This window comes from Cervus canadensis, chromosome 14, assembly GCF_019320065.1.
Source record: "Cervus canadensis isolate Bull #8, Minnesota chromosome 14, ASM1932006v1, whole genome shotgun sequence".
Classification (NCBI taxonomy): Eukaryota; Metazoa; Chordata; class Mammalia; order Artiodactyla; family Cervidae; genus Cervus; species Cervus canadensis.
Window position 1 is genome coordinate 184,032 of NC_057399.1, and position 12,540 is coordinate 196,571.

At 41.1% G+C, this 12,540-nt stretch overlaps 2 protein-coding genes across 4 annotated transcripts; one reads left to right on the top strand and one right to left on the bottom strand.

Moving 5' to 3' along the window:
* Nucleotides 1-1,525: 1,525 nt before the first annotated feature.
* TOPORS (TOP1 binding arginine/serine rich protein, E3 ubiquitin ligase) lies at nt 1,526-12,274 on the bottom strand. 3 transcript variants are annotated; one of them, XM_043487312.1, is made up of 3 exons: nt 11,953-12,274; nt 10,118-10,312; nt 1,526-5,074 (listed from the first exon to the last, which is right to left on the bottom strand). In XM_043487312.1, exons 1-3 carry the CDS (start codon nt 11,953-11,955, stop codon nt 2,162-2,164), a joined length of 3,111 nt encoding a protein of 1,036 aa, XP_043343247.1. In that variant the 5' UTR covers nt 11,956-12,274; the 3' UTR covers nt 1,526-2,161. The 3 variants fall into 3 exon arrangements, with proteins under 3 accessions (XP_043343247.1, XP_043343245.1, XP_043343248.1); XM_043487310.1 differs by lacking the exon at nt 11,953-12,274 and adding an exon at nt 11,614-11,763; XM_043487313.1 differs by lacking the exon at nt 11,953-12,274 and adding an exon at nt 5,740-5,834 and having other exon boundaries at nt 10,118-10,252.
* Nucleotides 11,832-12,521, top strand: SMIM27 (small integral membrane protein 27). Its single transcript, XM_043487319.1, has 2 exons — nt 11,832-11,998; nt 12,315-12,521. Exons 1-2 carry the CDS (start codon nt 11,954-11,956, stop codon nt 12,435-12,437), a joined length of 168 nt encoding a protein of 55 aa, XP_043343254.1. The 5' UTR covers nt 11,832-11,953; the 3' UTR covers nt 12,438-12,521.
* The last annotated feature ends 19 nt before the right edge of the window (nt 12,522-12,540 follow it).

Consider the following 12,540-nt stretch of genomic DNA (forward strand, 5'->3'; position numbering starts at 1 on the left):
ATTAGTGGGGAGCAGCACACACGCAGACCCAAAGCATGTCAGTGAGGCCAAGGCACAAATCAAGTGAGAGAAAAGCTGAAGATGGACTAGAGTCTCTAATTAAGCAGATGTTTGTAATTCGTATTATTTTGGACTTTCGTTTCCTTTTCATAAATATCCTAAGAATAACAGGAAGCTACTGAAGGATTTTAAGTAGAATGAAAGGATAAAAAATGTTTGTAAAGGTCTTTTGAAAGCTACAACAAGAATGGATGGAGGCAACTAGTGGATGCAGGCAGACCCATTATGATAGCACAAGAAGAGATCATGGCTGTCTAGACTGGATGATGGTACAGACACATTAGAAATATTAGAAAAATATCTAGTAACCAGGATTTACTGATTGGATGAAAAGGCTGAAGGAGAAAAAAGAATCAAAGACTTGGAAATTTGGGGCCCGAACACCTAGGAGGATGATGCAATGGTGCCATGTATGAAGATGGCTTTCCACTAGTGCTTTGAGCTTTTTCATTAAAATACCATGCAAAAGCAGAATGTGTAATAAAACAGTACTCTTAAATTTTTAAGCACTCTTACATACTTAAGAAAAACTAGTCATTTCATAATTTCAAAGTGTATTTCTTGATTAACTATAATCATCCCACAACTTCTCAATGTCTGAGCTTACCAAAATTGTATCAACTTTAGATTTTTGTCATTTTAACCAGTTTTCTACTGCCTTAGGATAAACACAAACTCTAAGCACAGCCTACAAAGCTTGGTCCCACACTCTTGTCCCTTAACAAAACCTGCCTTTAGTTCCTGGAATATACCAGACTCCTTTTCCATCCTTGGATTTCTGTATGTCTCCTTTACTAATAACTCTACTCCTGCTTAATGGCTACTTGTCTCAACCATCACTTCCACCTAAGATTAGGCCCCCACTGTACGCTCTTAATGGAAATTATGCTTTCTCTCGAGAGAACTTATAGTCTGCAATGTTTATAAATACATATACATACATGTCCCATGAGGACAGGGAACATACCTGCTCTGTTCTGTCACTGAATCTCTAAAACCTAAAACAGAACCTGTCACAGAGCAGGCATTCTAACTTCTGTTAACAAGGAACGAACATCGCAACCAGGCAGTGACCCCTAATTTAGACCTAATCGAAGTTCCACTGTTCACAGACAATCAATCCTACATCAGGCTACCAATATCTAGCAGTTTTTATCACCTCTGAAACAGAAGAAAACAAACACAGACCTTTTGTGTAAAAGAACTATTTAAGTAAAAGAAGACAGGCAAGGGTTTTGTTTTGTTTTTAGTAAGCTGTAACTGCATTTTGCTGAAGACAGAAAACAAGAAAGATACTCTTCATAATCAGATTAAAGAACTAAAATAATCATTAAAACTGTCTGAGGTTAAATGCAGTTTGCATTAAAACTGTGAAATTCACTATAACACAAGGATAGCCTTAACAATTTACAAGACTTTAGCTCCACTATAATGATTTAAAAAAATACTGCATAAAAAAAATTTATGGATTGTTTTAAAGTGTTACTGTTTTATTTTTTTCTTTTGTTGAATATACATTTGCTTTACTGGCAGTCCAGATAAACAAGTATATAAAGGAAATATTTAAATTTTTCTTTTGGCAGATGTCAAGATAAGCTGTGCAGATTAAAATGCCTCAATTTAACCTGAAGAAATGGTTTTGAATTATACAAATTTTTCAGAAGAAAAATAAAGACTGTCCAAAGGGATTCTTCTAGCTTATAACACATTTCCAGAATAACTCTCAAAAAGAAATTCAAAAATACTCATTGGCTACTTTAAAAATATGTCAATACCATATGGCTTTACGAAATAACTTCTAAAATTTTTATTTTTTATTTAAAAAGGATCCCAAGTTTTAAATAAACTGCTAGCAATATCATTTTCTTCACTTAAAAGTGCATATCTCTCAAGGTGGAACATACATACTTTTTGAACAAATAATGATTTTTACAAATTTTTTTTTTTTAACACCAAAAAAACCAAAAAAACTCACAAAATATCTTTAAGGGGGAAAACAGTTTTCACCAAGTGTCATCTCTAAACAGACTGCAGTAGATGACACTGTTCTTTTCTTCTCTTTTTATACCATCAGAATTCTCAAAGAGATGCTTTGGCAGTTTTAAGACACATCATGGTCTCTACCAAGAGACACTGACATTAATGATGATGTCCTTGATGGCTCAGTCTGAAAAGAGACATTACTGGGTTGATTCTCCAAATCAGAGGCAAAGGTGCTCTCTTCTCTTACATCAAGAGTTTGTTCAATTGAAGCTGCCTGGGGTGATATATTATCCACAGTTTTATTGGCATTATTGAAGTTGTTATTAAGTATGGTAATATCACACTCCTTGCTCAGGACACCAAATTCATCTTCTATTGTAACTACATCTTTAGATTCAAATGGAGCCAAAAATTCACTTTGGAGAGGGTCTTGAGGACCACTAGGGTCACATTCTATATTCTCTTTTACTTCAGAGTCTTTATCACTGTCACTGTCAATGGTAATCACAACTGGGGAACGTGAAGCATTATCACCATGGTGTTTCTTATGCTTCCTCTTATGTTTCTTCTTTTTCTTTTTATGGTGTCTGGTTGTATCGGTAGCTTTCCCTTCATAAACTATCTCTACACTCAGGCTGCGGGTCCTCCTTTTTCTCCTCTTGTGCTTTGTCTCTCTGTCTGATGACCGGCTATCTGAAAAGCTGTCACTCTCATTTTTGTAGCTTCCATCCAATTTTGATGATTTTGAATAGTGACCTTCCTTTACTTTAGAAGCAAATTCATGTGATGGTTGAGCAACATCACTAGTACCCTCCAAATGCCGTGTTTTGTACTTTCGTTTCCCACCAGGCTTTTCATTTCTCACCCGGTCAGGCCCTGTAGATGCAGTCTTTGATCTACTACTAGACAGGCTCCTTGATCTATGCCTTTCATAGTAGTAGTATTTCCTTTCACTGTGATTATTTTTCTTCCGAGCGTTTGTTCTTTCAGAAAAGGACTGAATTCTAAGTTCTGGACTTGACGATTGTCTGGAATAGTGAGCTCTGGACAGAGTCCTCCTCCTGTAAGATGACTCGTAGCCATCCCTGTCCTTGTTTCTACTATAGTAAGTATACTCCCACTTATATCTGCTGCCATAATTATTTCTCAAATAGTAACGATCTCGATTTCTGCTCCGTGATCTTCTTTTACCACGATCACTGCTACGAGATCTTGATCTGCTAGAACTTTCACTACTTAGAGACAGAGTTTGGCTTCTTCTTGACCAACTGCTATCTCTGGTTCTTGATCTCTTCTTGTCTCTTCTACCTCTAGGTCTACTACTCTCCCTGCTTCTGGATCGCTTGCCTTTCATTCTTTTCTTCCCATGATGCTTTCTGCGATTCTTCTGATCATGCCCACTCCTACTCTGGGAATGTGAATCTGAACTTCTCGATCTTCCCCTCTTTCTGTGTCTGCGGGTATATGGGGAATATACTCTGTCTCCTCTGAGGGATGAGCTCAGGTCTCTGAGAGAGGACAATGATATAGATCGTTTCTCTTCCTTCTTTGAGCTGATTTTTGTACCAGAATCACACTGACCTTTATTTATTTGTTCATCCTTTCCAACGACAGAGCGTGGAGATGAACATCTACTAACATCACTATCACCAGAACTGTAAGACTGCTCTTGTTCTTGTGCCTTCATGGTCTCCATTTTCTCATAAGAACCTAACTCCACCTCAGAATCAGAGGACAGTTCAACAAGTTCTGGGGTCCTCTCCGCTAGAGGTTTAACAAATCCAACAATGACACAGTTATCTGAAGAAGAATCACTGTCATTATTTAGGTCCTCATTGGTCTGTACTCCTTGTATCTGAGATGTAGCTCTTCCTGTTACAAGTTCTTCATCTGAACTGTCTGAAGTATTTAAAAGGGAAGACATGGCAGCATGCACCTGCTCTGAGCTTGAGTAAGAAGGTCCTGGAGTTTCATCATCCCATGGTGCTTGACTAACAGTGGCTACATTAACATCCAGCTCTTGGGTCTCAGCTTCATCTGGAGATATTGTTATGACTGAAGAATCAGAATGGCTACCTTCTTCATATGAAGGAGCAGGGCAATCATAATTAGCATGCTGATCAAAGGCTGCCATGTTAAATGGAGAGCGAGCAAAACTGATAAATTCATGTATAAAATGCTCAGTCCGATTAAGCAAAAACGGCCTCAAATCAGACACAAAGGCCTGACTCTCCAAGTCATAGCGAGTAACATTGCTCATGATGATGTGCTGGACGATATTCACCAAAGATCCATGAGCTCCAAAGAGAACTGTGAGTTCACGTTTTAACCAGGGGACTAATCTGTGAAGGCAAGCTGGATTTCTACGGAAAAATTCAGCTGAAATGTCCCTGTAGCGACCACCATCTTCAATATTTCTAACTCGAGCACCAGCACGATAGAGAGTTCGCCTAAAATTAATGATATCCTGTTCTTGAATTTTCCGCAAAGATCTCTCATCTGCAGTAGCTGGCCTTCTTATTGAAATCTGTCTCATAAATGGAGGAATTTCACCATCTCTAGGTCTCGCTGAAATGCTTAACCCTTCAAATAGTACTCCACTGTCTGGTGGAGTTGTTGTTCTTCTATTCACGGTACTACTAGGTGAATAAACAGAAGCACTTCGTTCCCTTGTCATAGTTGTGCGATAGCGGAATCGTCGGACATCAGGAGTGGCAAAAGAGCCATTGTATGAAGGTCTTAGGACATATTCCTTGAAGTCATCTTCTGCCCTCACAGAATGAAAAATAGAATCAAAGGGCTGCTTACATAGTGGGCATTCGGCTTTGTTTTTTGACCACTCCTGTACACAGCGAAAACAGAACTTATGTAAACAGCGATCTAAGTAAGACACATTATCAAATCTATCCAAGCATATAGGACACTTAGAATCGGGAGATGCATCAGCTGGTACTGTCTGTTGCAATTTGCTAGTGCCAGCTTTAGGTGAAAAGTTGTCCATTTTAAATTCCTTAGCGGCTGATGCCATTATCTGTAAAAGGGAAAAAAATACATCAGTAACCTGATAAAAATGAAATGACTAAATCTGAAAAAAATGCAAATGACTGAAACATACTTCAGTGAAAAGTAGTACATGTCTGTAACATAAAGGGACAGCGTAGCATAGTAATACAGTACTTAAAGCACTAGTTCTAAAGTTAGATCTCCTAGTTCATATCCTGGTTCCACACTACCAGTGTGATTATAGACTAGTTACTATCCTTATGCTTCAATTTCATCTGATGAGCAGTAATACTAGAACCTGCCTCACAGGATTTGTGAAGATGTTTAAAAAAAGAAAAAGGTCTTAGAAAAAGTGCCATAGTAAGCTCTCAAATATTCTATACTATGCTATTATTCCTTTTAAAAAGATAATTTGAGGAAAATTTGATATATACAAAAAAGTGCAAAAGAAAATATATCAAGTAGCCAAATATCCACCATTCAGATTTAGCAACTAACATTTTCTCATGGTTATTCCAGATTTTTTAAATTGTCCCTTTATGTGCCCCTCCTCCAAGCCCATCCTTCTCCAGAAAACAAAAACCAAAAATATTGCAATTCTCAGAATTATTTCTATGTATGGTTTTATATCTTTCATACACACACCCCAAACAATATGGACTACTTGTTTTGTTTGTGGTATTATATACGTACCTTTAAAAATAGCTTTAGTGAGAAAATTTGCATACCATAAAGTTCCCCTATTTGAAACAGTTCTGTGGATGATTCTTCCAAACACAAAAAAGGATCTGTTAGTGAAGATTATTAAATGAAATAACTGTAAAAGCATTCAAGGCCAGTCTCTGGCTTACAGCAACTGCTAAGTAAACGTTAACTACTGTTACTCTTACTATTGTTACTATATTCAGTTCATCACTGACTCCTTTCAGTATCCCTAAGAAGCTTTTCTTCTCCTTCCTGTTTAATCTAGTCACTCACAAAGTATCTTGAAATCATGCTTTCAGCCTCCTTCCCTTATCTATTCTCACAAGGACCACTAGAATCTTAAAAGATTCGTTCTGTTTTCTTGAAATGTATCAGTTTACATTGGCCCATAATTTACTAAATGAATTTTCAAGAGCTGAAATCTAGTTGCATTACATCTGGGCCTTGTTCCCTGTTTAGTTGCTTTCTATACTAATCATTTTATAAATATTAAATATGTGTTTCTTCTTCTGTGTTTTCCTGGGCCTATTACTGCTCTTTCTCCACCTCCTCTATCACAGAAGTCTCATGAACAGTCTACTGATATCTAGTCAAATAATAAAACTGTAATTTTCTAAACAAGAGACTCACTGGCCATATCTAGCTCTAACAAAAAACAAATAAAACCCACAACAAAAATCTGTGATTGTGGAATTTAAGTATTTCACCACAGACTTCAAATTAATTTGCTCATCTAGTGCATCTTAGCTTTCTCAGAGCCGTATCTTAATAGGAAATCAATTAATGCTGAACAAGTTTCTTCAAGGGGGTCCAAATACCTCCAGTCCTGTCTTCCACAGTGGGAATGCAAAAATTACCACTGTTCTTAAATAGAAGAGAGTTATAAATAAACTTAATATGACATAAATTTCTCAGCATTTCCCCCTACTTCTAATATTTTTAAATTCTCCAACTCAAGGGGGGGGATCTTTTAAAAATAAAAACTGTTCAGAGACTCTGTGGGCATTAGGGAAAAGAGTGGAGAGGGCACCAGATCTGGACTGATGACCAGGTTTCACCTAAAACTAACTCTGTCAATTGGAGAAATCCACATTAACTCTGGACTTCAGTTTGCCTCTCAATATAAGAAATCACTAGACTTTTAAAATGACTGGTGAATTTCTAGTTAATACAGTTTACCTTAATTTGTTTTTCTGGAATACAGAATTTTTGTGTGACCTGGAAATGTTTAACAAAGATTTACAACCCAGAATGAATTTATTAAAGAGAACTATTTGATAATAATTTCAAGTTCAAATAAAACAATATTTCACTAATTATAAATTTTTTAAGATGGAATTTTAGTCCTCCTTTCCCTAGTTTTATAAGCCTGTTAACCAATATGACAGCACAAGTATATAAAGAATGATGAGTAACATTATGCAGAGTAGGTAAAAAGAAAAAATTCTTAGTTCTGTTTCGTATTTCTACATAGAAGTTACTTTAGCTATAAAGAATGGTATTCATGAGAAACATCGTACAATGGCAATGAATGTAAATCATCAATAAGGGATCTACTCTTTTGAAATCACCACTAAATACTAAAAATATGTGCTAATTCAAATAAAGTAGAATTTATTACCACATGACCCAGCAATTCCACACTTATCTATCCAAATGAAACAAAACCATATGCCCACACAAAAACTTTTAAATGAACAGTCGTCGTTGCTAAGTTGCTTAAGTTCTGACTCTTCTGCAACCCAAGGGACTGTAGCCTGCCAGGCTCTTCTATCCATGGGATTCTCCAAGCAAGAATACTGAAGTGGGTTGCTGTGCCCTCCTCCAGGGGATCTTCCTGACCCATGAAAAGAACCCATGTCCCTTAAGTCTCCAACACTGGCAAACGGCTTCTTTACCACTAGTGCCACTTGGGAAGCTAAAAAGAGTTTTAATAGCTAAAAAGTGTCAAATGCTCATCAACTGATGAATTCTAACATTTATCATCTTTAGAATTGGGGTGGAAGGAAGGGTGATAGTGGAGGCAGGTGGAGGCTATCTCCACCTGTGGTATATCCATACAACGTGGTTTATCCGTACAATGGAACATTTGACAATACAAAGGAACAAACTACTGATATATGCTACAAAATGGACGAATCTTTTCATTATCAATTACAAAACATCACATTATATGCTATTTTATATGAAATGTACAGAACAGAATCAATAGAAAGTAGACTAGTGATTGTTGGATGTGTGTAGGGGAAGCCTGGGTAAGGATTATCAAGGTTTCTTTCTAGGATGATGAAAATGTTCAATTATAATTGCAGAAATATACTACATAAACACACTAAAAACCACTGTATTATAAATTTTAAAGAAGTGAACTTTATTGATAAGATATAAATTATATCTCAACAAAGCTGTTTCAAAATGCAAATTAAGGCATAAAACAGAGATAGCAAGGGAACAGATTTGAAGGTTTGGGGAACTTCTCTGGTGGTCCAGGGGCTAAGACTCTGCGCTCCCAGTGAGTAAGGGGCCTGGGTTCAATACCAAACCAGCCAACTATATCCCACATGCAACTAAGACCCAAGGCAGACAAACAAAATATATATTAAAAAAAAAAAATGATTTGTAGTTTTGCTGGAAGAATTCTGGGTTAGGCAGCAAAGGCAGACCTGATGGCAGATTTAGTGCTTCAGATTCTAGAAGCACCCTAGAATAAAAGTTTCTCTATCCTAGTACTCTAGGAATTACAGAACTTCAAATTAATTTCCCCATGAAGAGAAGATTAATCAGTTCTTCTGAACCCTTCCCCTTAACTGCCTCTCAAATTCTAAATAAAATTTATCATCTTTAGAATTGGGGGGAGGGGTGGCAGGTGGAAGCTGATAATAAGAGTCGGGAAGCTGGAAGTCTAAATTAGACCACAGACTGGACATACCTCACATTTAAAAAATTTGACAGAAGAGTTATGTTTTCATGGAGTGATGTTAATTCTAATGCAGAGTCAGGGCTGAGAAAAAAACCTTACATTTTTCTCAGTTCTAAAATGTTTTAAATAACAGTATCCACCTGAAAAGGTGGTTGTGTGAAGAGATATATTCCACATAAACCCTTGGCATAGTGCTTGGTGGGGAGTAAGAATTTAATACTGTTATCCCATGTTATGTGAAGATAAAATTAATTTCTGTAATTTCCATCACCCATAACTGATTATAAATGCCCAGAAAGATGACAAGCGAATGATCCTCATATTAGTATCATTATCATATTTAATATATCTAAGCAAAATGGCTAAAAAGGGTTCACAGGTGGATCAACTAAGTATTATAACTATTATAATATTCATAAACTATTATAAACAATCTGGGCCCTATCTCTTGTGACCTTAAAGAAACCGTGTACCTCTCTGCACTGCAATCTAATCATCAATACCAAGAAATCAAACAATTTAAACGATCAACTAAACAGATCCTAAAAAATGTAAATTTACACCAGACCCTAAAAAATGTAAATTTACACCAGACCCAAGGAAATTTAATTCCAGTTTCAGCAATAAAAGGAACTGCTTGGGAACCATTACCCTCTAAAGCCGCTCATTCCAGCTAAGCACGACTGCTTTGGCTGACTGTACAGCTTTCAAAGCCAGAGACTAAAAGCAAACAAAACCCCAACTCTCACCGTTATTAACGTAAATCTTCGATAACCCCTTCCGAATTTACTTCAATTAACTTGAAAATGACCTATCAAAAATTCTATTCACTTTTCCTCCCAGAGCACTATTTGCCTCCTCTCAGTACCGCCCTCTTCCAGTCTACCAAAGTAGCCCGTGAAGCGAGATGCAGAGTCGACGGATGAAGTCACAGGCTCACGGGGTGTAACAGACAACTACCAGAGTTAGAGACAGTCGCTTCCTTTGGTTGAGAACTGCCACCTGCCAGGATCGAAGGCAGGCACCCCGTGCATTACATAATCCCAACGAACTCAAATACTGTTACTCCCATTTTACAGACGTCCTCAGAGATGAGGGGGCCCTCCAAGGTCACACCTCTGGCAGCAGCGACGCCACAGACTCGAACGTTTGTGCTTTGTGTCGTGTCCCCCCCACCCCCCACCCAGAGACCAAGCTCCTTCCAGTACGCGGCTGGGCTCGCGCTTTGGGGAGCGCGTCTCGGAAAGCAGCCCTCCCCCGCCCACCGGCACGGATCCACAGGTGCGCCGCAGAAGCCGCTCGCCCGAAGCCTGGCCCGCCGGCTCACCGCGGCGCCTCAGGCCCGGACAGCAGCTCTCTCGCCCCTGGGCCTTGCTGCAGGCTGGAGCTCCTGCTCTCCCGGCCCCCTTCCGACCCCCGCGCCCCATTGTTCCTGACCTCACTTACCTCAGAGGATGCCGGCGCAGGCCGGGCTGGGGCGCTCGTGGCCAGTTCCCGGCGGCCCAGAAGGCTGGGCCGGTGACGGCAGGATCCACGAAGGCGAACTCTACGACTTCTCCGCCGGCCCTCCGAAGCGGGAGTAGGCGGGGGCGCTTCACCCTCCTCGCGAGACAGCGGAGACCCCGGTGGCTGCTGCGACCCCTGTGACGTAAACCGCTCATCACCAATGGCAGACAGGGGGCGGGGGCAGAAACCAAAACCCACTTCCCGGCCCCCAGCGCGTCAAAACACAGCAACCGCCCGCGTGACGCATGCGCGGTAGAGGACGCCCGCGCTGAGGGCGGGGCTTAGCGCGCTCGGCCTGACCCCGGCCCTTCCCCCACTTTCCTCCGCTGCTCGAAGGAGAGCGACGGGATCCCCTCAGGCCGAAATCGCTAACGTACCGTCAACTTGAGTAATACCTGGGGATTACAAGCTCACTGTCTTAAAGTTCGCTTCTAACTTACCTGGAAGACACGATAACTAGCTTGGTCTCATTTGAAAGTTAAAGTCAATCAGTCGTGTCCGACTCTTTGCGAGACCCCATGGACTATACAGTCCAGGGAATTCGTCAGGCGGTAATACTGGAGGGGGCAGCCCTTCCCTTCAGCGGATCTTCCCAACCCAAGGATCGAACCCAGGTCTCCCGCATTGCGGGCGGATTCTTTACCAGCTGAGCTACAAGGGCTGTGGTCTCATTTAAACCTCGCCAAATTCTGCGAGAAGTTACTCAAACTATCTCTGGTGTTCGATAAAGGAACCGAGTTATCCGGAAGGGAAGGGACTTGGGCTGAAAAGTTAAGAACCACCACCAGGATTCGAATGGAATCCCAAATCAATCTTGAGAGATCAACTCCAGTCAGGATGAACAGGGACCTGACCTAAAATCAGTGGGAATTGAAATCTTCCCGAAACAGATAACGTCTTTTCCTTACCCGCTCTCCGAAATATGTACTAAAACCCTGTTTAGGTGATATCTGAGATTACAGAAACAAAACGTCTGGAGCCTAACGCGGCCCGGTTGTCCCATTCTTCGCTTCAAATGTAAGCGTCCCGAACATTTTTGGTACAACGGCCTGCGTGCCAAACCCCATCCTTTGGCTTCATATTTGATCGTGCTACAGTTCTAAGCATACAAATGCTCGATGAGCACTTGCTAATTGGCAGCTACATTATGTCGGGTAATTCGTGCCACGTTATTTCTTCTTAAAAGTATCTGATATCAACAAGCCATTGCGTTCTCAAAAACTTTTAAGAAAAGCTCCAGTAACAGGGAGTCCCACAACGACTCGTCAGTTACATAAAAGCAGGCTGTACTCTAAATCAAAGGTGAATACACGAACTACCTATACCGTGGGAACAGATCCGGTTAGAAACATTAATTCTTTCCGTGCTAGACGTCGGCGTAATACTTAACCGTGGGTTATTTTTCCAAATAAACTTTTAAATGCACGTGACGGTACCTTATCTCGCATTAATACTGCTCTACAACCGAAAGGCGACCGGTGACAAGTCAAGCCTATTCCTCACAGCGGCAAAATAAACCCATTTCTAGCGTTATTTTCTCGTTTCTCTCACTTCCTCCCCTTAAGGCGGGCTAGGCCCCCGAGCACGTGACACCGCCCCCCAGCTCCGGGCGGAAGAGGCCGGCCGGGCTGATGGGAAACGCGCGGGGAGGCGAGTGGGCGGGCGCTAGCGCCCGGCTGAAAGATGGCTGCCGCCGCCCGGCAGCCACCGCCCCGGAGGTTACTGTAGGGCCTGCGGCTTCCGCCCGTGCCCGCGAACCACTGCCACAGCCTTACCATGAAGCCAGTGAGTCGCCGCACCCTAGACCGGATTTATTCCGCGGTAGGTCCCGGGCTCGGCGGGCCTCCCCGGGGTCTACGCTCGAGGCCCGCGGGTGGAAGGTCCCCTATATCTTCAGCGCCCAGAAACTCTAAAATCCATTCTTGAATTAAGCCTTTCACTCCCTAACCTCGACTCCGCCTCTTCCTGAAGGACACGGTCTTCCGCTTCTTACGTAAGGGCTACCGAGTGAACTCGCTTCCGGAACCACATTTATGCGAGTTTATCACTAAAATCCCCACCTTAGCAACGTGCGCGGCAACCTGATGGGGGCCGGGAGGACGTGCCACTCAAAGGTTGTTTTTACTCCATTTCCTAGTTGCTCCTCGCGGTCGTATTGCTCTCCTGGGGATACGTCATCTATGCGTCAACTGTAGCTGCACGACGACAACTAAGCAAGGAATACCCAGACAAAATCTTCGGAATGAACGAAAATTTGTAATTCCTCTGGATTTGATTTCATGCATATACAGTTCTTTACCTCTGATACTTGTCTCGATTTAAAGTAAAATCTTTAATATAATGATCCCAAATTCACTTTTGTA

Excerpts from the sequence above, each read along its gene's own strand:
- TOPORS (XM_043487310.1), bottom strand. Across the intron at positions 5,075-10,117 it reads CTGCGCCGGCATCCTCTGAG|ATAATGGCATCAGCCGCTAA; the intron begins GTAAGTGAGGTC and ends TCCCTTTTACAG.
- SMIM27 (XM_043487319.1), top strand. The coding sequence starts at position 11,954 with ATGAAGCCAGTGAGTCGCCGCACCCTAGACCGGATTTATTCCGCG. Across the intron at positions 11,999-12,314 it reads TAGACCGGATTTATTCCGCG|TTGCTCCTCGCGGTCGTATT; the intron begins GTAGGTCCCGGG and ends TCCATTTCCTAG.